The following is a 25,814-nucleotide window of genomic DNA, read 5'->3' as shown; positions in this document are numbered from 1 at the left end:
AACTTAATTCTATCGGACCTGAATCCACACTAATCTATAGGGTGAGTCAACATCAGTGCTCGATCAGTCGATAACTCTTAGAAATTTTGGACTAGGACAATGATTGAAACTTTGGCGGAATCGACTCTAAATAGCGCATAAACTAAAGTTATTTCTGCTATATAAGATGGTCCGAAAGTGGTGGAACCCCATACCACCCTGAGTTTTTAAATAAAAATCCCCAATTTTTTATATCCTATTCTGAATCTACATGGAATTCTGATTTTGAAATACCCGAATTATCATAATTTATCTGTGTGCTTTTATGAAGTAGGCCATTCTAATTAGAGATCATACCTTGAAAAGCGTTTGAGATGAATATATGATTTTTTTTATTGAATTCCGAAAGAGCTTTCAAATTTTCCGCAGTGTTTTGGATCATTCTGACCTTTAAAAAATGTCAATAATCCAATTTTTTCCATTAACATACTCGGAACTTGTTTGATCTGAACTTTAAGCAAACCCCTGTGGGTGGTCTTCATTTTAATGTAAAATTTTAGGCTCTAAATGAATCTTAAAAAACAATTCATTTTAGGCCTAAAATGTTTCCATGAAAATTAAGACCAACCGCTAGGGTATCCAACTGACAAGAACAGTTCAGGGCATGTCATTTGAAAAAATTGACTTATTGGCATTTTTTTTGGGTATTCTGATTTGAAAAAGCAGGGTGGTAACGTTTTTCACCAATTTTGGATCATCCTATGAAGTATATGCGCTAAGTAGATTCGATTCAGCCAAAGTTGAATCAAGGTTTGAATCAATCTCCTAGCTCAAAATTCCGATCGAGCACTGTTGACTCAACCTGTATATCCCACGACTCATTTAAGTTGCGGAAAAAAATATGAACAGACATCAAATATACAGAGTGAGTACAAAGTTAGGCTACAAAATTCATATCTCCAGTATTTACTATTTTGTACAAAAATACTCAAGCAGGTAATTTATTTTAAAATACGCAATTTTTCATTTATAACTGAGGAGCTTATCATGCACCATCTAAAGGAGGTGGGAGTAGTTGAGGTTTTTTAATAGCAACCCTAACTTTTTGTGCTTAAAGAGAATAGAAAGAACTTTTTTGGATGAGGATGATTTGATCATTCATGGTTTTTTTTATTAATACTTTTTCATTATACGGATGAAATGGTTAAACTTTTTGAATTCGAAATTTTACTTCTTTTATCTATTTTGAGGTCAATGACATTAAGTTTTCGGTAACACTTCACACATCTCATCTCATTGACCTCAAAATATATAAAAAAGTAACAATTCCATTTCAGTTAAGATTGCATTCTGATAATAGAAGACAGGTTGATAAAAAACCTCGTAAAAGCCCATCAATGTCCAAATCATCCTCAGAAATGAAAGGTTTATCCATTAATGGAACAAACATTTGGGTTTTCCATTTATGCACTGTACAACAAACTCCTATATTAAAAATGAAATTGTTGAACTATTGGGAAGCAGCAGTGAAACACACCACTATGGTTTTCCTCTCATGACTTTCGAAATGTCTTCATTTCTTCATCAGGAGGGGAAAACCATAGTGGTGTGTTTTATTGTTGCTTCCCGATAGTTCAGCCATTCTATTGAGTATATTTCGGCAAAGAAAATTTAAAAAGTTAAAAATGAAAAGTTGCATAATTTACAATGAAAATTTACCTGGACCAGCATCTTTGTCCAAAATAGTAAATTGTACTGGATGGATGGAGAAGCTATACGAAGGAGAGACTACATAATATGAAATACATATTTCAATTTCATGTCGGAGAACATGTTTTTTCTAGCTATTATTCATTTCAAAGATCATTAGCCTTCAGCTATTTCAAATTCATCAAGTAGTACTTATTCATATATCGAACATGAAAACTAATTTAAAAAATATTTGTTAAAACTAAATAACGAAAACAAAAAAAAATTCACTGACTTCAAGTACTACATAATGGCCACTTGCATATTTCCTTTTTGCGAATCGATGGGCCATAACAATTTAGTACGAATTTCGCTTGAGTGATATCGTCCAAAGGAGTTTCAAGCACCTGCGATTTCTTATGCGATTTCTCCATCATCTTATACAGCTTCTTCAACGAAGATTTTCTGAAGAGGGTCTCGAACTTGTTCATCTTGATGGAGGGTATCCGCCCTTTCGCGTCTCGTCTAGTCCTGCTTCTATCAAGGGTGGCAATTTCGATGGTAATTTCGTCCATTTCATCACTTTGACCTGTGCTAGTTTCGTACGACTCATTTCGACTGGGGGTGTATCGTCCGGAGTCTACGTTAGTCGATTCCGTTGTGGTATTTCCCATTTCCATTGAGCCTGAATTGGTCGAACTGTCCACCCTGGTTTCGGTCAAGCCGTTCAGGTCGTAAAATGAGCTCGAGGAAATATTCCGATGTCTTGAGTTGGAAGAAAATGAGTCGGAGTTGAAAGAACTGTCCACTCTTGTCTCAACCAAACCGATAAAGTCGGAAATTGAGTTGAAAGATATATTTTCCCGACTTGCCCCTAATTGGCGGTTGCAGCTACTTGATTCGTTCAAATCCTCATCTTTGCTTAGTCCTATTTGTTTTATTTCCGCATCTCCTAGCTGTACTTCTTGACTCACCGACTTTTCACCCGATGTTGAGTGTTCAGAACCTTCTGCTTCATCATGCCATCGCTTGTCATGATATTTGGTTGGTTCAGCAAATCCTGCAGGAATATTTTGCATTTCTTTATCTTCTACAGTGTTTTTCTCGCGTATAATAGAATCTGCCTCTCTCTCAGGTGTTTTTACTTGAACCTGACTCTGATTATCTGACTTACATTTTCGTTGATTTACAGAACCGAAGTCATCAACCAAATCGTAATCTTTGCTAAGGTTTTTCTGTTTTGTTCTGTCCAAACTGGAAACAGTGGTGGAAATAATGTCGCATCCTTCTGGCCCAACTGTCTCATTTTTGCTTTCATCCATCTTGTGTTTGGGAAGGTGACAAGGCTGAATTTTGGCGGAGGTCATCTTGTACATTGGGCTGGGAATGGCTTGTTCTTCGTATAATTTCAACAAATTACTCAGTTTTTCCGTTCGATTCGATTCGATAATGGAACAGTCTGTTTCTTTTCCTGAGTCTTTATATTTTTCATTCTCAGTAATGTTGCAATCACCTAATTGAGTATGTTTGTTTTGAAATATTCTTATTTTGGCTTTTATTGGTGTCTCATACTGAACATTCGATTCGTCTTCCTTGTTTTCCCTGGGTTGTGAGGGTGAAAATTTTGATATCACTTCATTTTCTGTCTTCGCCAAGTTCTCATCGTCAGTTTTAGGACCTGGTTCCTTTTTGAATTCATTCTTTGTGGTCATAACTTTTTCAGAATTACAATTTATGTTTGAATCTTTTACCAGATAATCATTCAACATTTTTGTTTCCACCTGATCACCAAATGAAGATTCATCATTTTCTGGACTATCATCTTCACTCTTTTTAGTGTAAACCAGTATTTCTTTTCCTTTACGGTCGATTGATTCTTGGGAAATTTCACTTTGAGTAATTTTCTCATCGGGTATACGTTTCAGCTGATGTCCTTCTAGTTCCTTGTCGGAACAAATTTCTTGTTGATCATTACTCATGTTGGAGGTTTCTAGTTGCACCTCAACTATAACTCTTACACCTCCCATAGAAATTGAATCGATTGAATTGGAGTCACACTGGGTGGGAGATGTAGTAGCAAAATCACCCTTTTCGTGGATGTTTGAGGTTATTGAATTATCTACTGTCCTATTTGAATCTACCACAATATTCTCTGTCACGATAATAGAATCTTGCCCGACTGTATTATCAATTGTTATTTCTCTGGAATCGCCTGTTTCTTTACCTATAAAGTTCTTCATTTTTTCTATTTCTTTATTTTCTTCTATATTCAACTTAGTGTACTTGGATTCCCTGAAATTGTCTTCCCTCAAAAATGCTCGCTGAACAGAGTAGATTGCACAGTTTTTTCTCAATACTTTTTTCCAAATTTTAGAACCGCTCTTTCGTATCTGGAATCAGTTTATTAGAAAAATATTAATTTATTTTCATGAATTGTGAAGAGATATTCGATGACAATATTAACGATTCATTCCTAAAAAACCTTTGGAATTTGGTTATTGTTTTCAATATGTCGTAATCTCAATATGTAAACTGAAAATTTCCCAAGTATTGGTATATAACATAAGTTTTCTATAGATAAAAATCAAAATTAAAACCCTCCTATCTCTGTTCTGCCCTGTACAGCGTAAGGAATTTTAGAATTTGGACAATTTAAATGAAAGCTTTCTGCAATGCACTAATTTTTATCAGTAATGAGATTTTTTCAAAAATGGCAAATAGTTTTCCAATATGGTCGAACATATCTTCGATAAATACCACATACATATATATCTTGAAAGTTTCCTTCTATATGTCCGATATTTCATGTACAGGGTGTCCCGAGAATAACCGTACATACTGTACATACTCTTATCAGAAAAAGAGTAGGAGTATCTGAGTGGGTACGGATTGATTATAAAAATTAATTTCTGGCTTTCTCCAGAAAGCTAGATGGTTTCATACTTGCTCAGAAAGCAAAATTCATGGCAATATTATCCATTATCCATTATTGATGAAATTTATTGAAACTTGGGAGGGTATTGACACATGCTGAGAACGAGTCGGATAGCTATCAATTATTTCAATATTCCAGGTCCGGACTCATTAAACCTTATTTAAAGTGTTCGGGGTAAAAACATCACTTCGTATTTCGAATTTTAAATAATTGTTTCGCTTTTTAGAAGGAGCCTCAATTAAGCTTCAATACGTGGTACAACAAAAAGTTGTCACACCTACAATTATTTGTTTATGAATTTTTGGACTAGGACAAAGTTCGAAAAATTAAATTTATTCACATAAACAGGACTCTGAGCTATCTCATGGAAGTTGTGAAATAATTGAATTAAAAAACCGTGAAGGAGTAGAATATGTTGCTAATTAGCTAATATATGAAGAGATTCATTCAAGAACAATTTCACCCGGCAAAGCATAAATATTAGGGAAATATATTTTCAGCATGATGGAGGTGGGATCCCATTTTGGCTTGGAAGTGAGGAATAACCTTGACAATACTTACCCAAATAGATGGATAGGCCAAGGAGCACCCGTTTCATGGCTTCCTCGATCACCAGATCTTAACCCAATAGATTATTTCTTATGGGGAAAATTAAAGGATTTGGTTTATGCTGAAGAAATCCATTCAAAAGACCAGTTGATGAACAGAATAGTCAACTATTTTGATAAATTAAAAAATAATGGTGTTATGATTCGGAAAGCTGAATCTAATCTAAATTATCTGAAAATTTGTCAAGAGAAATGTGTACAAGCGAATGGTTTTCATTCCGAATATGTCTTGAAATTACGTTGACTGTATCCTTATATAAGGAATTTATTCATTCCCATTTTTATTTCTTATTACCGTTGTTTTTGTTTTTATCATTAGTTCTTGTTTCATTGAAAAATGTTTATTGCAACTCCCGACTATCTGAATGATTTTTCACGCATACTTTCACTTTTCATATTCAATCATAAGATATCTCAGTCCTGTTTATGTGAATAAATTAAATTTTTCGAACTTTGTTTAATTTCAAAAATTCATAAAAAAATTATTTTAGATGCGACAACTTTGAGTAGTACCACGTATTAAAGCTCACTACGAATTCACAATTATTTGAAATTCGATATACAAAGTGATATTTTGCCCCTGAACACTTTAATTAAGGATTAAAGAGTCCGGCCCTGGAATATTGGAATGATTGATATCTCTCTGACTCGATCTCAGCATGTGTGATTAACCTACGAATTTCAATAAATTTCCGTCGATAATAAGTTTGACTTTGATGATTGTCTTAATATTTCTAGGAATATCGAAAATCACCCTGTACCTTTCTGGGGAGAGCCAGAAATTAATTTTATAGTCTAGTAGTCTAAGTCTGATAAGAGTATGTACACTTACTACCGGGACACCCCCAGATCAACTAACAGAAAAAAAAATTGTCCAAGTGTGCATGTATGAAATATTTCCGATCAGTTTTCGAGAAGTAAGTTCCAACTGTTTGTTGAATGGTGAAAAAATTCAGAATTTTCACGAAAACAAAAAGATTAGATGAAAAATAAGAAGATATCACGCATGAGATTTTCCCCTAGTTTCCCCAGAGAATGGCAATGAAAGAAACAATTTCTCACCACTATATGATTACTAGATTTGTCACTTTTGATTTGGTTATATTTTATTCGCTTTTCAATGTTAACTAATTTTATTATTGTTTGTATATTTTCATTATTTTTTGGATTTCGTTTCACTTATATTTTTGTTATGTTTATTGATAATGTGTTGAACTTGGATGGGGTGTAATTAGAGATAAAAAACCTATTTTGTTTTACATATCGGTTATAATTCTTTCGGTTATTCTGTGAACTCTTTTTTCAGTTAAGTGACTCTATGTGCTCCAAATTCAGAGAAATAAATAAATAAAATACTCACAGATTTCCAAGGGTAGTTATTCCTGATGGAAATTTCACTAAAACAACCCATTTCCAACATTCATCTTAACTGATCACTTGTCACTACTCTTACTTGGACCTGATCTGTTGACTGTTCAGTACTGAAGTGACAGAACCCTAGGTACTATAACCGATTTTGGGAATTTAGGTAAACCCAAAGTATCTACGACGGTTGAGAGGTCAAAAGACGTACCTACAGGTAACAGTATTTGCATCGACTTTTCTGTACAGAACTGTCATCAAATTCGTTGGTAAGGGTTATTTTATGAATCATTTGTCGCATCTGCATAATTGAATTTCGACAATAGGTCCCTAAACTTCAGCAGACATTTATGACCGGCTAGAGAAAGTCAATTTGCTTTGACGGTGCTTCGATGAAATCGAGAAATCTTATGCCAGTGTTGAGGCTGGCAGATTCATCATTTCTTCTTTTGGTCTAGCAAAAGGACATACAAACAATTGCGATTGAGTTAAAAAATCTCAATGATGGCTTATTAGCACTCTTGTCATGAAAATATTGAGAAATGAGTTCCTATTAGAGTGATTCAGCAGTTTATACTAAAAAACTACGTTGCTGTAAAATTAGGTTGGCCTAATACGAAATTATAGTTTCGAAAAAAGGTGGTTTTATTAGTTACAGCTTTCAATTAAGGCAGGCTTCAGTTCAATAATATCACTAATTTGGCTCAGACTCAAAATTATTTTATTTTCAATTAAACGACTCTCTTCTGATAAAAAAGTCAGTGTGTTTCACATAAGAGGGTCGATGAATCTGTTGATTAAATCATTGAGCACAATAAGAAAGTGAACTATCCTTATGATATAATAGTATTCTTCACGGGAGTTCTGAATAAAATGTTATCAGAAAAACTAACAAAAATATACATTGAAAACGTTTTTCGGAAAAAAATATATTCTACAGAGATGAGATACGAAACTCATTATGAAGCTTTTTAATCTGTGACTTTGCACATAGTAACCTAAAATTTGTATCAATTTTCCATTGGTTTTTTCAAAATCTAAGGGGTTCAAAATTTGAACTGAAAATTCAATTTGCAAAATATAAAGGGTACAAAATTCAATTTGCTTTTTGGAGAAATATCAAAAAGGAATTTAGAGAGTAATAGCCGATTTTTTAAATATTAAAGAACTTACGTTAATATTCATAATTATGATGTTAGTGAGATAACCATAACGATTAATTGTTTAAATATCTAAAAATCTAAAAACTATTTGTTACGAAAAGTGAAGTATTATTAGCCATTTGAAGACGGAGTCATAAAAACTGAATTATGCTAAATTATATTTGTAATCTAAGAAGAATCTACCCTTGGGTCTCGTGGTTTTTCTGAAACAACAATACTGGTTGAAATGAAAAATCTCCTCAATAGTTTGGGTCACCTATTACAATCTAATTTCAGCTCAAACAGAGAGTGAGTACAGTATTTGAATGAAGAAGTGCATCCAATTCCACTTGTGAATTATTTATGCCAAAATGAAAAAGGGAGGGTTGTATTTCAACGTGAAAATGGACCAAAAATTTAACATATATTCTATCATAATGAAAAAATGTGAAAAACACACGTCTCGTTTGTTATGTGTGATGTGTTCAATGTTAAATGATCACTATAATCACAGCCTTCTCGAGCTAAGGAAATGAAAAGAAATAAAGAAGGCTGTGTTAACATACATGGTGTAACTATTTAAGGGGTGATTATTGGTCAAAAATTAGTGTGGGCTTTAATTTTTTTTTTAGCTCCCCTGTTTAGTTTCAGCTCCCCCAAAGATGGCACCTGAAAAGCAATTTTTCATTGTTTTCTTATAAGCCAGAAAACTGACAGAAATTCAATTCAATGAAAGCGAGAAAACAATTGAATTTTTTTGGGGCGTTTTCATATAATTGTAAGAGGTACAAAAAGCAACACCATAAGTATGTGTCGTAGAAACTTTTTTCATATTTATGTCATACTATTTAAAAATCAATTCAAAATTGCTTGATTCATTTTGAACTCTTGTAATTTCTGGCAAAGTAAGTCATTTTGGGATAAATAATTTATCAACGTAGCTTGAGTCGTATGTTCGAATTATTTTCAGACTTGAATTCACCTGGTAGGCGGATATCATGCCGCCAAAATTTTTATTGATTCATTTCTGTCAGTTTTCTTTCTTCAAGAAAAAAATTGACTTTTCCCTATTTTTGTCAAGAAATCATACATCAAATTTTTTAGCAACTATTCATTTACACCCTGTATAAAATGAATGGATGCACCGTTTTGACCTATGCTGTAAAATTCTAAATAACTCAAAAACAGAATAGTTTTCGAAAACTATTTTCTTTTTGAGCTTTTAAGTGTTCTTCTGATAGTTTTCTGTCTCTATTTGTAAATTTTTATATTTTTATATTATATTAGAGGCATTTACATATTTATATTATGGTTTTATAATCTATACTCAAAAAGCATTGACATTATCAGGAAATATTCTTCAGGGTGTTTTGTATGGCTAAAAATAAACAGTGAGAGCAATCAAAGAAAATTTATTATAATACAGAAAAATATTTCACAAAGGAAAAAAAGTTTCACTGATAAATAGTTAGAAAAATAAGAACTTTGGTATTATAATTCAATCGGAGATGGGTTTACATGAAAAATAATTAAAAGACTATGGTAACAACAGTACTCCAATTCTACTATAACTAATTATTATAAAGAAATCTTCAAAACATCCACGTCCACATCCAGGCTAACATGGCTTGGTATTTTTTTTTGCATTCGATTAATTCAGCATCGTTTGGGATATTGTGGGTTCTTTCATTTACTGCAGTATTTTGTTTACATAGAAAAGATTCTTCTTCAATTGATAATTTATTATTAGGACTTTTCTCTTTCCTGGGTGTCTTAATTCTAAACGAAGTCTGATAATCCGAATTCCATTTTTGTTGATATCCAGAATTGAATCCATCTGCTTGGGTCATCAAACTTTCCAATCTGACCGAAGAATATTCGATCAAATCGTATTCTTTACTGAGGTTTTTTCGTTTTGGATTCCTCAAACTGCACACAGTGACAGGCATTATTTCGGATTCCGTTAGTCCAGATGTCTCTTCTTCGATCTTCTGAATTGAGGTGTGAAAAGGAGGAATTTTAGCGGATGTTATTTTGGAAATTGGACTGGGAAATGCCTGTTTCTCGTATAAATTCACCAAATGAATCACTTTTTGTCTTCGATTTTCCATATTAGATTTTTGGAATCCGATACAGGAACAGTTTGTGTCTTCTCTTTCTTCTTTATATTTTTCATTCTTGTCTATGTCAAAATCGCTCAATTGTGATCGTTTATTTTCGAAAACTTTTATTTTGATTTTCACCGGAGTCGAACACTGATCATTTGTTTCTTGCGCCTTGTGTTCACTATGTTTAGGAGGTGCATATTTCGTTGATTCAATCTCTGATGAAGGGCTTCGAATTCCTATTTCTGCTTCCACCAAGTTTTTGTTGTCGATTTTTATGTTATGTTTCTTGTCGCATTCATTCTTATTGCTCACAAAATTTTCCGTTGCTAAGGAAGGATGTGACTTTCCAGAATTACAATCTAAATGAAAATCTTGTTCTTGGGATTCATTCAATAAAATCTTGTTCATTTGGTGATCATCTTGATCATCACGTTTTTCAGAGAAATCCAGTTTCTCTTCCGAATCTGTCGTTTTTTGAGAAATTTCATGATCACTTATTTTTCCATCGGGTATCGGCAACAGAACTTGACTTTCAAAATCACCTTCTGAAACGATTTCTTGTTTTTCATTACTCAGTTTCAAATTTTCTAGTTGCACCTGAACGATAACTTTTTCACCTTGAACAGAAATGGAATCAATTGAATTTGTGTCATAGTTGTTGGAAGATGAGGCAAATTCATGGGTTTCTTTATCTGAGCCCTTAACCAAATGATCGCCTGCTTCATTATTGTTAAGGTTTATTGAATTATCAGCAGTATCACTTGAATGTGACACGATGTCCTCTGTCACAACTGATAAATCTTGCCCTACTGTTTTATTATTAATCGTTGATACGTCATTTTCTTGCGTTGATTGTTCAAAAATTGTTGCCTTTTGATTTTTCTCTTCGTCGCTGATACGCTGATACTTCATTAATTCCACATCCTCATTTCCTTCTATTTTCAATTTAGAGAACTTGGATTCCCTGAAATTGTCTTCCCTTATGATTCCGCGGTGAACACAATAGATAGCTGAGTTTTTCCTTAATAGTTTTCTCCAAATTTTAGAACTGCCCTTTCGTATCTGGAAAAGTTTATTGGTAAAAGTTATTTTGATGAATTTAACACTGAAAATCAGAATCAATTTTAATAAATGATCAATTCTTATGAAAAATTTAACAAATCTAAACAAATTATAATAAAATTAGGAGAATTCATATTGATTTTTGTAATTTAATTATTATTTGTTCCGATTCGAAAGTTGTTCATTCTATTTTGAATTGTTCGTTCCTGTCATTCATGTTCCATTATATTTTATCCTAAAAATTTTATTTACATTCTTAGAATCGTTTTTTCTCGAAAACAATGCTTCCTATGGGCATGAGGCCTAGATTTTATATTCAAAATACGGAAAATGTTACGCACTACAGAAAACAGACAATTGTTTTCCATTACTTTTTGATTTTAAAAAAATAAAAAAATTAATAAATATAAAAATGTATTACTGACATCCAAAAGATGTAAGAAATGTAAAAAATACTCACACATTTGAAGGGGTAATTAGCCCCGATGGAAGTTTCACCGAAACAGCCCATTGCGAACGTTCATTTCAACTCACTCATCACTCTTCACTGCTTGTACTCGTTGACTGTTGAGAACTGTACTGATGGAGCCCTAGGTACTATTACTATACCTGACTTTGGTAATTTCTGTCAATACGAACGTCGGTTGAGAATCCAAAAGTCATACAGGCTTCATTATATGTATCGACCCTTCTGTCTGACAATACGACTCGAGACCTATGCAGATATTTATGACTGACAACAAGTCAATTTGGAAGAAGGTGCTTCGATGAAATAGGTAGATTTTATGCTATTCAAACACACCTGGGGTATTGTTGAGGGTGGATCCGACCCTCGAATTAGGAGTAGGTTACCTATATGTATAATTTAAATTGTCAATCCAGTCATAAGTGAAAGTTTTGTATCTCTGCGATGTTTTCAAAGTTAATATCCATCATAAAATCCCAATTCTCCCAGATTTACTCAGAAGAATTTTTTGATACAATACCCAATCAATGATTACTGAATAATAATAATATTCATTCCCAAAATCAAGCCTCAAAAAGAGCAACGACTCATTTTATCGGTTTATTATTACCAATGATGAATCTTTGGAATCACTCTCGCTGTTGTTAAACATTTGAAATTTTGATCTCCATTAAATTATAATCTACAAAAATAATCCTGACTCCCAGCTTTGAGCGACCAGTTGTCAAAAGTTGAATGAAATAAATAATTCGGATTTTTTTTTAAAATAATGATAAATAAAAAAGGGTCACGGTCTCCGAATTTTTACAAGTAATTACTCGTTGAAGTACAAAACAAAGTTATTAGGAGAATAATGTTGATGTAATTTTTCAAAGAAGTTAAAATATTTCCAACGTTCCAAGATCAAATTAGTAGTAAGTGAAATAACTTTGAATAATGAAAAATAAAAAGGGTGACGGTCTCAACATTTTTACAGGTAATTACTAGTTGAAATATAACAAAGTTATTAGGAGAATAATGTCAATGTAATTTTTTAAGTATCAAAGAAGTTAAAATATTTTCAACTTTTCAAGATCAAATTAGAATTTAGGGGAATAATTTTAACTATGATTGTTTTTTGATAGTCTAAAAATATGAAAACATTAGCTAATGAAAAATGAGTTATCGTCTGTTCATTTGAATAGTGATTCATTGTTAAATTATGCTTTTTCTGTTAGAAATCTCTGAAGAACCTGCAATTAGTGTTACTCGAGGTATTTCCTTGAAGAGAAAAACTTACTCAGTAATTTATATCTCTGAAACATAATATTATGTACCTATTCCAATCCCCTTTTTTAGCTCAAAAAGCAAGTGGGTACAATATTCGAATGATAAAAACGCAACCCATTCGAATTTTAAATTATTTGTGCCAAAATAAAATATAAGTAAGTGTCTTGGTATATTTTATAAAAATTTTATAATTTGTTATTTTTGAATTGAAAAAAATATTTTTTCAGTAGATTCTGATATGAAAAAATATTTTGAGCTCGTCAGTGTATTCTACGTTCAAGTTTCAGATCTGTAATTTCAAAGGCGAAAATGTTATGAGAACTTTTCGAAATCGTAAAAATCTGATTTTTTGCTAATATCTCAAAAACGAAGAATCATCGTAGGAGGCTACGGTTTTCATCATTCTTTGTTTCTCTGAAAATAACTAGGAAATGTGTCATCCGTTTTTTTTAGCTCTGATAATTCTCGAGATCCCGTCAGTTGACAACGAATTTTGTCCACCCTGTACAAATTCTTTACACAACCAGAAATTTTTTTTGGGGTAAAACGATATTTTCAAAAGATTTTTTGTCAATTTGGAAATTACTTCTTTACCATGATGTTTCATATAGAAATGAGTGCTAAAGAAAAAGAGTAAAGACGGTGAAAGGAAATTTATTTCATCACAGAAAAATGCTTAACAAAATGAAAAAAGTTACTTATGACTAGTTACAAAGATATGTCAACTAAGATATAACAATTTAATACATGGTGAGGATGTATGAAAGAACAATCAAAAATTTATGTTAACAACGTTAGAATATCCATCTGGTTTTTTATGCTCATTTGGTTCCATCGAATTTGAGATGGAGTTTCTGCGGAAATTCTGTTTTGCTCATTTAGGCCAAAAAATACTGATGAAAATAAGATGTATAACATTCACTAGAGCATTTTGAACCTTTATAGAGTCTTGAGACTTCTTTTAATACAAACTATTTCCGTTGACACTCAAAATCAAATTCGACTTCAACAAATTAGCAAAAAAAGTCAAATTTCGTCTAAAGTGACGGAGAAAGGTTTGCTTTCATAGATTCTTTTTTTCAGCTGAAAAAAAACCGATGAAAACGAATCCTTCTCCGACGCTTAAGTCAAATTAGACTACTTATAACGAAGTAGTATAACAGAGGCGTCAGGTATTCGTTCAGAACATCGTTTTTTCTTTTTTCGTAATCCTATTCTTCGACATCGCTGTCTAAACTCCAGAAGTCTGATTCACCTGAAAGCTGTAGACTTTTCCTCTTTGTCCTCTTTGCTTCAACAGAACTGGATTCTGAACTATTGCCCCCTTCAGAATTAACCTCGGGCTGTGGATCGTTATTGAATTTGAAATATCTGCTCTGTGGGTGAAGTTCTTCGTTCTTTATAGAATTGTCTATTTTGAAGGTGCCAGAGTTTTTTCGTGAAATGTTTCTCCAAACGTGGACGGTGCCCTTACATATCTGAAAAAGACGAATTGAATGAGGAAACTAGTAGAATAAGTATTCGTTTATTATTATTGAACATATGGGTCTATAAATTCAAATAAATATTATATACATATTAATATGCGATATATTGAAACTTGACATGCCGTGAAAATTGAAGGCATATCTAATAAATACAGGTTTAACGTTTGAATTTTGTTGATTTAACTCCATAACGAGATACTGTAATCTGTCAAAATGAGCATCCGTTACAAATTGACATACTGCGAATCACCAATGATTGAAAAATAAATGCATCTTAGATTTCGTACTACCCAATATAGCTGTTGGAAATCGGATAAAATTACCTCGACAAATAAAAGTTGGCCGAAATGATACTTTATCGTTTGTAAATAACGAACCTCCGAATAAATCAATATATACTTCATCTCATTATCATTTTAAAATATGGTAAAATTTAAATGAAATAAAAGAACTTACACGTTTGGTTGGGCTGGAAATTTTTCTTGTAACTTGTCTTACTGGACGCATCTTCGTAATATTTTATTTCAACTTCACTCTTCAATGTTCACTGCATTGACTGACCACCGAACACTGAAAATTTCGAGTTTATATTGGGGAGGTTATTTCATTTCTTGGAATTCGAAACGACTTATCGCAGCATTAGAATTGAATCCTAGAAAAGTTCGGGTACGGTGGCTAATGGACTTTTGATTTGGATTTAGGGGTACTTTGTTAACAATTGAAAGATTTAGGACTTTGCAAACTGTTTCTCTATCGACTATCGAAGTAGGTATGCAAAAAGGCTTTTTTCCTCATCGTAGCCAATGCGTTTGTAAAAAACAGATAATACCTATACAATATTCATCATTAATGGAGACACAATTACAATATCATAATAATTGAAAAAAAATTTCTCAAAGAAAAATTATAAGTAACCAACAATGTTTGTTTTGAAACGAAAAACTTACTCAGTAATTTATATAAATCCCTTAAACTTAAACATAATATATGTACCTATTCCAATCTACTCTTAGCTCAAAAATCAGGTGGGTACAATATTTGAATGATGAAAACGCAATTCATTTTAATGTAAAACTATTTGTGCCAAAATAAAATGGTGTCTTGGTATATTTTATAAAAATTTTATACCCCCTCCTCAAACAAACCAGAGGCAATCTCATCTCTCAAAAATTAATCAGTGTAAATTCCGTTGATTTAGCAGCAAGTTTTTTGTAATTTGATTGATATATTTTTATGCTTCGAATTTTCACTTTTGAGAACTTATATGAACAAAGCATGAATTTTAACGGTCTAGACTAGATGCCAAATCAAAAAAGTTTTCATGACAATTAGTTCTTGTGGAAAAGAGGATTTTTAATTTTTTATTTTTTGAAGGGTGGTAGAAATTGGTTGAAAAAGTGGTTGTTGTCAATTCAAAGACTCTTAGCATTGAAGTCTGCGTGAAAATTTTTTCAGTTTTTACCCAGCTTCAATATCAATATCCAATTTTTTTTTCAGCTGATATTTTATGGGGGTACTTCATTTGGGCTTTGAAAATAATTATGCCATATTTTAAGTTTAAAGAAATCCTATGGATATTTTCCTGTACTTTCAGTTTCGCTGTGTGAATTTACCAATATTGTGCAATAAGCCACTCTGAAATTATTTTTATTTTTTTCGAAAGATTTTCTCGAAACTAATAATGAATATGAAATGTAGATTATGGAGAGAAATCAATGGGGATAAATGCATAAAAATAAACATATTCGTTCCATAATGAAGAGAAAAATGTCCCAAGATAATTTCACTGGGATCGCATCTGGATTGATTTTCACAAAAATGAGTTTTTGAACCACGACTCGTGCTTCGCTATCACATTAGCATCTTCAGGTGGGTGAAGGTACACAGTTTACCTTCACCCGATGCTATTATTATTTTTTAGTTGGAAGTTCTTCTAACAGATTTTTCTTTAATTTGGGGCTTATTACCTATAATGTTTCATAAGGGAATGAGTGCTGAAGAAAAAGAGTATAAACGGTGAAAGGAAATTTATTTCATCATAGAAAAATGCTCAACAAAATGAAAAAAGTTACTTATGACTAGTTACAAAAGTATGTCAACTGAGTTATAACAATTTGATGCATGGTGAGGTTGTATGAAAGAACAATCAAAAAATCATATTAACTATGTTAGAATATCCATCTGGTTTTTTATGCTCATTTGGTTCCATCGAATTTGAGCTCGAGTGTCTGTGGAAATTCTGTTTTGCTCATTTAGGCCAAAAAATACCTACTGATGGAAATAAGATGTATAACATTCACTAGAGCAGTTTGAACCTTTATAGAGTCTTGAGACTCCTCTTAATACAAACTATTTCCGTTGACGCTCGAAATCAAATTCGACTTCAACAAATTAGCAAAAAAAAAACCGATGAAAACGAATCATTCTTCGACGCTTAAGTCAAATTAGACTACTTATAACGAAGTAGTACAAAAGAGTCGACTTTCGGCTTGAGTGACTGTGAAAATGCCGTTCTCATACCTTTTTTTTCCGTTGAAAAAAAAACAATGAAACATTATTTCCACAGACGCTCAAGCTGAAATTCGACGGGAGCTTGAAAAAGTTGCAGAAGGATTCCTGCAATGTTTCAAACTAAATATGTCGTTAGGCCTTTTTTTTAACACAGGCTAAAAAAGGCTCCACTTAACGATGTTTTTTGTTTTTTCGTACTTCTATTCTTCTTCGACATCGCTGTCTAAACTCCAGAAGTCTGATTCTCCTGAAAGCTGTAGACTTTTCCTCTTTGCTTCATCAGAACTGGATTCTGAACTACTGCCCCCTTCAGAATTAACCTCGGGCTGTGGATCGTTATTGAATTTGAAATATCTGCTCTGTGGGTGAAGTTCTTCGTTCTTTATTGAATTGTCTATTTTGAAGGTGCCACAGTTTTTTCGTGAAATGTTTCTCCAAACGTGGACGGTACCCTTACATATCTGAAAAAGACGAATTGAATAAAGAAACTAGTCGAATAAGTATTCGTTTATTATTATTGAACATATAGGTCTATAAATTCAAATAAATATTATATATGTACATATTAATATGCGCTATATTGAAACTTGACATGCCGTGAAAATTGAAGGCATATTTAATAAATACAGGTTTAACGTTTGAATTTTGTTGATTTAACTCCATAACGAGATATTGTAATCTGCCAAAATGAGCATCCGTTACAAATTGACATACTACGAATCACCAATGATTGAAAAATAAATGCATCTTAGATTTCGTACTACCCAATATAGCTGTTGGAAATCGGATAAAATTACCTCGACAAATAAAAGTTGGCCGAAATGATACTTTATCGTTTGTAAATAATGAACCACCCAATAAATCAATATATACTTCATCTCATTATCATTTTAAAATATGGTAAAATTTAAATTAAATAAAAAAACTTACACGTTTGGTTGGGCTGCTAATTTTTCTTGTAACTTGTCTTATTGGACGCATCTTCGAAATATTTTATTTCAACTTCACTCTTCAATGTTCACTGCATTGACTGACTACCGAGCACTGAAAATTTCGAGTTTATATTGGGGAGGATATTTCAGTTCTTGGAATTCGAAATGACTTATCGCAACATTAGAACTGAATCCTAGAAAAGTTCGGGTACAGTGGCTAATGGACTTTTGATTTGGAATTAGGGGTAGGTACTTTGTTAACAACTGAAAGATTTAATATTTTGCAAACGGTTATTCTATGGATTATCGAAGTAGATATTCGAAGGGACTTTTTTCCTCATCGTATCCGAACAGATAATATCTGTACAATATTCATCAAAGTGGAGACACAATTATAATGTCATAATAGTCAAAAACCAAAATTCCTTTAGTTTGGGAATTGAAAATAAAAATTAATCTTTTTACTTAGAAAACTAAAAATTTGAATAACGATGGACTAAATGAAGAGAGAGTGAATTTGGTTTCGAAATTATCCATATTCCGAAATGATAGTCTAACAGAACATTTTTTTCATTTGAGAGTTTTTCTCTTTCAAATGTCAGCGAATAATAGATTCGTGATTGAAAGCTGCAATATATGGTGTCCACAGATGAAACCGGCGAAACTTATGGGATTATGATTCCATATAGAAATGTCCAAAACCGCTTGGTTTGTGAATTCAGACAAAAATATCGATTTGACCGATTGAATTAAAATTTGGTATATGAATTGAAGGCACCCCCCGTATTATAATTATCGAAAATTTGGACTCATTTCCAGAATCTACAGCAATAATCCTCCAGGAACATTTTAAGAAAGTTTCGAGAACCATTTCAGTCATTCCGTTATAAATTATAATTTTCAATCTTGTCACTCAAGAAATCAATTGTCGGAAGAGGTATTATGAATAGAAAAACTATGTTTAGTTCAATTAAAAATTTTTTATCCATTAACAAGGTCCGTTTACTCCAATTACAGAATTGTGATCTCAGCTTCACTGAACCAGGTACTTCATAACCTAATACGAAATTCATTTTACAATTCCTGGAATATTTTCTGAAGAGCGGCTTCACTTAAAGGCTTATCAGAAAGTCGACCCTTATACATTAGCGCTGGGGTAATAGAGGATTTGGCTTATTTGAAATATTTATTGTTCATTTATTGCCTAGAGTTGAATTTAAAGCCGTCACATATTTCCATATTCTTATTTCTTTGACTCCCGTTAATATAAGGATAAATAGAATAGAGAGTATTCACGGGTAAACTGACAAACGAAAACTGCGAATAGAGGATATTAAGCTTAATTAAAAAATCAGGACCGGACTCTAATTAAAACTCAAGAAAAACACCATGTTTATACTCACCGGCAAATGAACTCGGCCACCAAAAATTTTGGTGAAGTTCGTTGTCCAAGAACTTTCTTAATTTTTTATATATTTCAATCGTTTCTACTCTAAATTGTAGATACATTCATTATTATTAAAATTAAGTCCAGAAAAGTTTCCAAAAATTTTGATGGCTTTATCACACAAGGTGAGAAAAACGTGTGGAACATTTCGGAAAATTTGTAGAGTTTTCGCTGAGTTAATTACAAAGACCATCCTTTTCGCCATCATTCAGTATTTTATTTCACCTTGATATCTTGATTTCTTTTGAAGATACGCGTACCTATTCAAATAAAAACCTTGTAATTTTTTAGGGAAAAAATTTATTTTGTAATGTTTGTAATATTCAAGAGTAATTCATTTATTTATTACACATTTAGGTTGCGAACAGTACAATGTACCAACAAGGCAACCACAAGTTACAATTTAAATAAGTCGTACTTACATCTACAAAAATATCATTAAATTCAGTTTTTGTTCATTGGCATGAAAGAAAGGAGTTCCTTATGAATTTTTTGAACTTTTCAAGTTTACCGAAAAAAATGTCTACACATTCGTTTAAACTGAGAGAGTTGAAGGTGGCTTGCAAACGTCTCGTTTGAAACAAGAGCAAAAACATAATTATGATTTTTCAATATTTTTGATCTCTACGTTACATTCAAGACGTTCTACAGGAAGCTGTTATTTCCTATGTTGCATTTGTTGGAGAGGACTTCATTTTACTGCACGTATTAATATTTTGTAGTGAGAAGTGATGATTTTCCACGACATGTGGTTTAGTTTCATGTTTCAATAATCAGTTATATTCAATTGAAATCTTCCAAATCCAAGGGGTAAATCCAAGTTAAAAGGGTGAAAAGAAAAATTGAAAATAAGCCACAGATGGGACATAAAAATTTGAAGCAATTATGCATGCGATAATTGCAATGATATAGAACAATATAGTACAATGATAAACTATATACAGGGTCGTTATCTTGAGTTTGCATTTGAATAAAGCCTTATTTAGTACGGTCCAGTTTTTAAAAATTTGGATTTCATTTTATTCATATAAACAACCTAAATGCAGAAAATAATTTTCACTCGAATTAATGTATGAAAAATTTCAGAAATCACTTGTCGGAAACAATAAACCTGAAATATCCAAGTGGGGATGTTTTGAATTATGCTTAGTGTCTCACATTTTTCGTTTAGTCCTGAAACACCCTGTATACATGTTTGCCTATCTTGACTATTTTCTCTCTAAAAAATTAGATAATAAGGGAGGAAAGAAAGAAAAATTTAAATTACTCTCCCATGCAAGGATTTCATTATTTTGAGAAAGTGTTTGAAAGCAATTATTTTTCAAATGAAATTTTTCTGTTGCAATTATGAATTTCGCACATAATTATTTTCTAAAAACGAATAATGAATCCGTCTTAACCAACTATATTTGTTCAAAATATACCAAATGAAATATATGAATGCTATGAATAAAGCAGTCCATACACACTCAGTTTAACTGGGCTGATCCTCAAACTGAATGAAAATTCTTGCAATGATATACGATAGTTACACCCATCAAATTATTATGTAAAGAAATAAAAAACTTTATAAATAGTACATTAATTTATTGGCGAAAATATTTGTGTAACAACAAATTAACGAATCATAAGAGACGTTTAGTTTTGTTCTTACATATATTATACATATTTCCAGTTGAGATAACACAAAAATGCATAAAACAATTCTGTTAAATTAAGAAAATAATAAATAGCAAACATAACAAATGAGAATAATTCAGAGATATGTGTCTTCGAAATCGGGGGTTTCATCGATGCTGCTTTCAGAGCTTTTGGTCATTCTTTTGGAATCTTCTGAGGTGGACATGGAACCTTGGCTTTGGTTCGATTCGATTGTAGACTGGCCATCTGGCTTGACATTATCCTCACGATCTTTTAATTCAAAATACTGATTTTGAGGCTGTAGATCTTTCGCTTTCAATTTATTATTTATTCTGAAGTAGCCTGTGTTCATTCCTATAAGATTTCTACATGCCCTAATGGTGCCCCTCCACATCATCTGAAAAAATAACGGAATAGAATTATAAGGCTTATTATTCGCATAGTCTGAAAATTACTAGAACATACCATGGAAATAATCAAAACGAAAAAAAACATTGTCATGTAACAGTTAAACAATTATGTATGATCAAATGCAAATTTACTCTCAGTAGAATGGATTAGCATGTTTAAAAAAACAAAATCTAAAAATAAAAGTAACATCGCAACTGAATGAAATAAAATAAACATTAACTCTATCATATCATATTGTAATATATTAAATATGTATAAATGAATAAGAACTTACATGTTTGGTTGGGATTCGAATTTCTCTAATAATTTCTTTAACTACAGCACTCATCTTCGAAATATTTTATTTCAACTTGACAGTTCAAACTTTTCTATATCGACTGACCTGATACTTCTCAACTGGATCTTTATATAGGGGAAGTTTGACACAGAATGACTTTTTCTCCCAGAAAATTTCGGGTAGGGTGGGGCTAATGGACTTTTGATTTGAGTTTGGGGATGCTTTGTTAACAATCGGAAGATTTGCAAATTGACGGCTCATTGTATATCTATCAATATATACTGAGGGTTAATATGCAAATAATTTTATCTGAATCATAATTTCAAAAAAGGAGAAAAATGAATTAATCATAATTGAAGACACAGTTGTAACGTTATAATAATTCGACAAATTCACTCGTGAAAAAGAATATTACGCTTGTTTGGTAATTGCAAATTTTTCTGTAAATTAGATGTAAGTAATTGTGAGCGGGCCAATAAATTTTTACATTGAGAATATTTACAAATCCTATCTTTTTTCCATGATTGCAAAAATGTTAATCATTATCGATCAAATAAGGAGGATTAATTTGGATTGATTGATTGGATTCAAATTCTTTCACATTGGAAGATCGATAGTTTAATTTTTCGATTTGAGGTATTTTCTCATCCCAGTTTCAGCTATTAATTAACTAATGTTTATAAGCTACAATTCGCGGCCAAGTTATTTTTTCGAGTAATTAAAATCATTTTACGTTATCAAATTTTATAAAACGTTCTTTTCGTTGTTTCATTAATGAAAAATCAAACACGAAAAAAATTCATATCCAACATTTTACAGTGACGTTAATAAAAAAATATCAAAGTGATTGTTGTTCGGAATCTTTCAGAAAATATAGGAAATAAGTATAAACAAAATATTCTCAGGAAATTTTAGATCTGTCATTTTCAAAGTTATTCGAAAAAAATTTCATGATTTTGCTTGCTTGAAATGTGAAAATATAGTTAGTTTTGAAATATCAGTTTATTTTAGGCCAGTAATTTTAAATACGAGCTGTTTAAGGGGAAGTAATTCCCAAAAACGGCATTCACTAGTTCCTAATTTACTCTTTCAATTTCTTACGTGAAGCCTTGATTTTTTTTTTTAAGTTGAAGTTAAAGGACGTCTTGATGTCACCCCGTCTCTTTTTTTTCCAATTCAGTCGTTTTTTTATGAAAAAGAAAAACTTGAACTTTAGTGTCAATAAAACTTGTTTTCACAATCATTTTCCGACATATTTCGATGAAAATAACGACATTAGTTATTATGTTGATTATTCCTGAAATTTTTGCTTGAAATGTCATTTTTCGTGTCTGCTGGACACAGGAGTGAAAATAATCCTAAGGTTACTTCTGAAAAAATGTAAGGTTTTAAACTGTGTACATCATCATGGAAAAAAATACAGGGTGTTACATTTAAAAAAATCGAGAAAAAACAATTTGAAATTCTTCATATTTGGACATTGATTACGGACACCCTGTATAAGAGAGGTTGATCATTTAGGAACGATGACTAGGCAAATTCTTAAATTAAAAGAAATCCTGATCAAATTCATGTTTCTATCGCTTCTGGAAATCAATAAACGGCTTTCACGGAACTACTGTTTCGTCGTTGCAGCTTTTTCTGAATAAGATCCGTACCGTTGGAAAAATATCCCTAATATTTCGCATCATGGTAGAGGTATTGAAAAGCATTGAAAATAAGGGAATGCTCTTCGACTTAATTTCCAAAACGTCTGGTTTGGCAGCTATGGAAGCCTAACGCACTATTGCAGGACCCTGTATATTACAAAGATTTTCATAGCGATATATGCTAAAATTACGCTGAAATTCAGGAATAACTGAAAATTATTCAATATTCCTAATATGTATTACCTCTCACGTGGTAATTTCTACTTTTCAACTGACGTAACTCAGGCTATTGCTCAAAGATGTGACGATGTGACACATTTTCGTATTTGGGGTAGCATCCGTAAAGCAACCAATGTCGATCATCTTCATCTCGAATCGTATGTACTACTTTCCCTTAATTGAATCGGAAATCCTCCCATCTAGTATCAAAAACCTTTGTTGAAAAATATGTACTGAGAATTTCGAACCCAGCTTGACTAAACCAGGTATGTAGGTACGTACTTCAAAACCTAATTCGAAACTCATTTTCTAATTCCTGGAAATTTACCTGAATATTCGGAATTTGTTAGTATATTCTTAGAAATATCTTCTGACTAACGCCTTCACTTAAAGGTTTAAAGACGACCCTTCAACATTACCGCTGAGGTACTAAATGAGTTGGCTTATTTTGAAATCTTCTTGAAAGCTTAACGTTTATTACCTAGAGTTGAACCCAAATCCAACGCAAATGCCTAATCCCATTTTTATTCGATCGACTCCCTAGAATGCCAGGTAATTTTGAGAAATGTGTAACTATTTCGTCTATTCTCTATCTGAAAATGGGACGAAATTACAAGTGAAGAACAATCGAAAGTCTTCATTCAGTTGATAGGTTCACTTCATGTCTAGAAAGTATCTGAGAGCAAGTATGCTTCAGAGGTAATGTAATGAAACAGCCCAACTCAACTGTTTCCCAAAATGTCTGAGATTTTTTTCGAAAACCAGCTACTATGTTAATAGTATATATATAAATCTATAATTAAATAATATTTGTTATCGTTTTTCCTGTTGATATTTTGTATTTCTATAGTCACTTGGATTTGATTTTAAGTTTTTATGTTGTAATTTCGAATTACACCATCATCCAGATCATTATTGTTAATCCAATTGAATAATGATGTATATTTCTATCTGAAATGAGTAATAATTGAATTTTCAAAAAACCAAGCTTCTTTCTCATAAGATCGTATTCAGCTGAAAGTTTTTGAAAATCTTCGTAAGCAAGAAGGATATTTATTTAAAATAAACCATTGTATATTTTTCTAATTTTTTCCTAACGATTCGAGATGGTTTTGGATTGATTAAAATATTTTCTTCGACAATTCATAAAGAGTGTTAGTGTGCAAGTTACACATGCGTACCAAATGTAAACTTCTTATTCCTTGTCGTTGAAAAGATATTTGACAAACATGAACAAATTCGAAAATGAGGGAATCTGATTCGACTAAATGAAATAATTCAGGCAGTTTAAAAATGGAATATGAAGAAGTACAGGGTGGGCAAATTTCGATGTTTTAGCACTACAGTTTTTAAACCAGAGGAGATACACAATATCTGATACCCCATTCTCGTTCTCTTTTTCTGAGAAACTAACAATTGTAGTAGTCATTTTTGGCCACTTTCTTTTGTTTTCGGGTTATAAGTAAAAATTGGAAAAATGGCTATATTGAAATGAAGTTATATCTCCGCTAATACTGATGATAGAGCTCTGAAATTGAAACATAATACAGGCACTTTTTTACATAGAATCCAGTGGCGTGCTCGCCTTTTTAGAAGGATTTTCAATTACGAAGCTATTAACCAAAGTTATGTTTTTTTAAATGGGAACACTAGTTCTATGTGCAATTTTTTGAAAGCTTAATTTTTTCTGATTTCAAGAATATATAACATCATATGGTTTGTATCAATATGAATGATAGAAAAACCATTTTTCTCAATATTTCTATGGTTTCAACTTTTGATGAGCATAGAAACATATAGCATCGTATGATTACCACTGTCTCTTTCTATAAGTCTTTTCATTATTATGAAAATTTATTAAATATATCTTAATTCAAATTTTGTTAAAATTGGTAAAAAGCATAGAAAGAATGACATTGCCGGAAGGAGACTGCTTTTGTTACAGGAAACTCCATTTTTCTGTGCTCGTCAAAAGTTGAAATCATAGAAATATTGAGAAAAAAGGTTTTTAACCATTTTATATCATTTATATTGATACAAACCATATGATGTTATATATTTTTGAAATCAGAAAAAATTAAGCTTTCAAAAAATTGCACAGAAAATTAGTGTTCCCATTTAAAAAAACATAACTTTGGGTAATAGCTTCGTAATTAAAAATCCTGCTAAAAAGGCGAGCACGCCACTGGATTCTACGTAAAAAAGTGTCTGTATAATGTTTCAATTTCAGAGCTCTAACATCAGTATTAGCGGAGATATAACTTCATTTCAATATCGCCATTTTTCCAATTTTTACTTATAACCCGAAAACAAAAGAAAGTGGCCAAAAATGACTACTACAATTTTTAGTTTCTCAGAAAAAGAGAACGAGAATGAATTAGCGAAGATATAAATTTATTTCGATATCGCCATTTTTCCAATTTTTGCTTATAACTCGAAAACAAAAGAAAGTGAGAAAAAATCACTACTACTATTGTAGGTTTCTCAGAAAAAGAGAACGAGAATGGGGTATCAGATTTTGTCTATCTCCTCTGGTTTAAAAGCTGTAGTGCTAAAACATCGAAATTTGCCCACCCTGTACATATTTGTTCATAATTTTGTGTCAAACAAAAAAGTTATA

At 31.9% G+C, this 25,814-nt stretch overlaps 3 protein-coding genes across 7 annotated transcripts in view; 1 reads left to right on the top strand and 2 right to left on the bottom strand.

The window, feature by feature from the left end:
- The window catches only part of LOC123312849, a 59,606-nt gene that overhangs the window by 14,980 nt on the left and 18,812 nt on the right, over positions 1–25,814 (top strand). The gene's annotated exons all lie outside the window — the stretch shown is intronic.
- LOC123312850 lies at positions 13,260–17,657 on the bottom strand. 3 transcript variants are annotated; one of them, XM_044897387.1, is made up of 2 exons: positions 17,549–17,657; positions 13,260–14,098 (listed from the first exon to the last, which is right to left on the bottom strand). In XM_044897387.1, the coding sequence occupies exons 1-2, from the start codon at positions 17,597–17,599 to the stop codon at positions 13,832–13,834; spliced, it is 318 nt and encodes a 105-aa protein (XP_044753322.1). In that variant the 5' UTR covers positions 17,600–17,657; the 3' UTR covers positions 13,260–13,831. The 3 variants fall into 3 exon arrangements, with proteins under 3 accessions (XP_044753322.1, XP_044753321.1, XP_044753320.1); XM_044897386.1 differs by lacking the exon at positions 17,549–17,657 and adding an exon at positions 14,564–14,713; XM_044897385.1 differs by lacking the exon at positions 17,549–17,657 and adding an exon at positions 14,431–14,559.
- Positions 20,598–21,437, bottom strand: LOC123312851. Of its 2 annotated transcripts, none has more exons than XM_044897388.1 (2): positions 21,324–21,437; positions 20,598–21,035 (listed from the first exon to the last, which is right to left on the bottom strand). In XM_044897388.1, the coding sequence occupies exons 1-2, from the start codon at positions 21,375–21,377 to the stop codon at positions 20,754–20,756; spliced, it is 336 nt and encodes a 111-aa protein (XP_044753323.1). In that variant the 5' UTR covers positions 21,378–21,437; the 3' UTR covers positions 20,598–20,753. The 2 variants fall into 2 exon arrangements, with proteins under 2 accessions (XP_044753323.1, XP_044753324.1); XM_044897389.1 differs by lacking the exon at positions 21,324–21,437 and adding an exon at positions 21,104–21,179.

The sequence above is a fragment of the Coccinella septempunctata genome, chromosome 5 (assembly GCF_907165205.1).
Source record: "Coccinella septempunctata chromosome 5, icCocSept1.1, whole genome shotgun sequence".
In the NCBI taxonomy this organism is placed as follows: Eukaryota; Metazoa; Arthropoda; class Insecta; order Coleoptera; family Coccinellidae; genus Coccinella; species Coccinella septempunctata.
Note: the sequence above shows the minus strand (reverse complement) of the source record. Positions and strands in the feature narration are given on the sequence as shown.

Coding starts and splice junctions, on each gene's coding strand:
- LOC123312850 (XM_044897385.1), bottom strand. CDS start 14,511: ATGAAGTATATATTGATTTATTCGGAGGTTCGTTATTTACAAACGATA. Junction 14,099..14,430: donor GCCAACTTTTATTTGTCGAG/GTAATTTTATCC, acceptor CGTCTTTTTCAG/ATATGTAAGGGCACCGTCCA.
- LOC123312851 (XM_044897388.1), bottom strand. CDS start 21,377: ATGAGTGCTGTAGTTAAAGAAATTATTAGAGAAATTCGAATCCCAACC. Junction 21,036..21,323: donor TTCGAATCCCAACCAAACAT/GTAAGTTCTTAT, acceptor TTATTTTTTCAG/ATGATGTGGAGGGGCACCAT.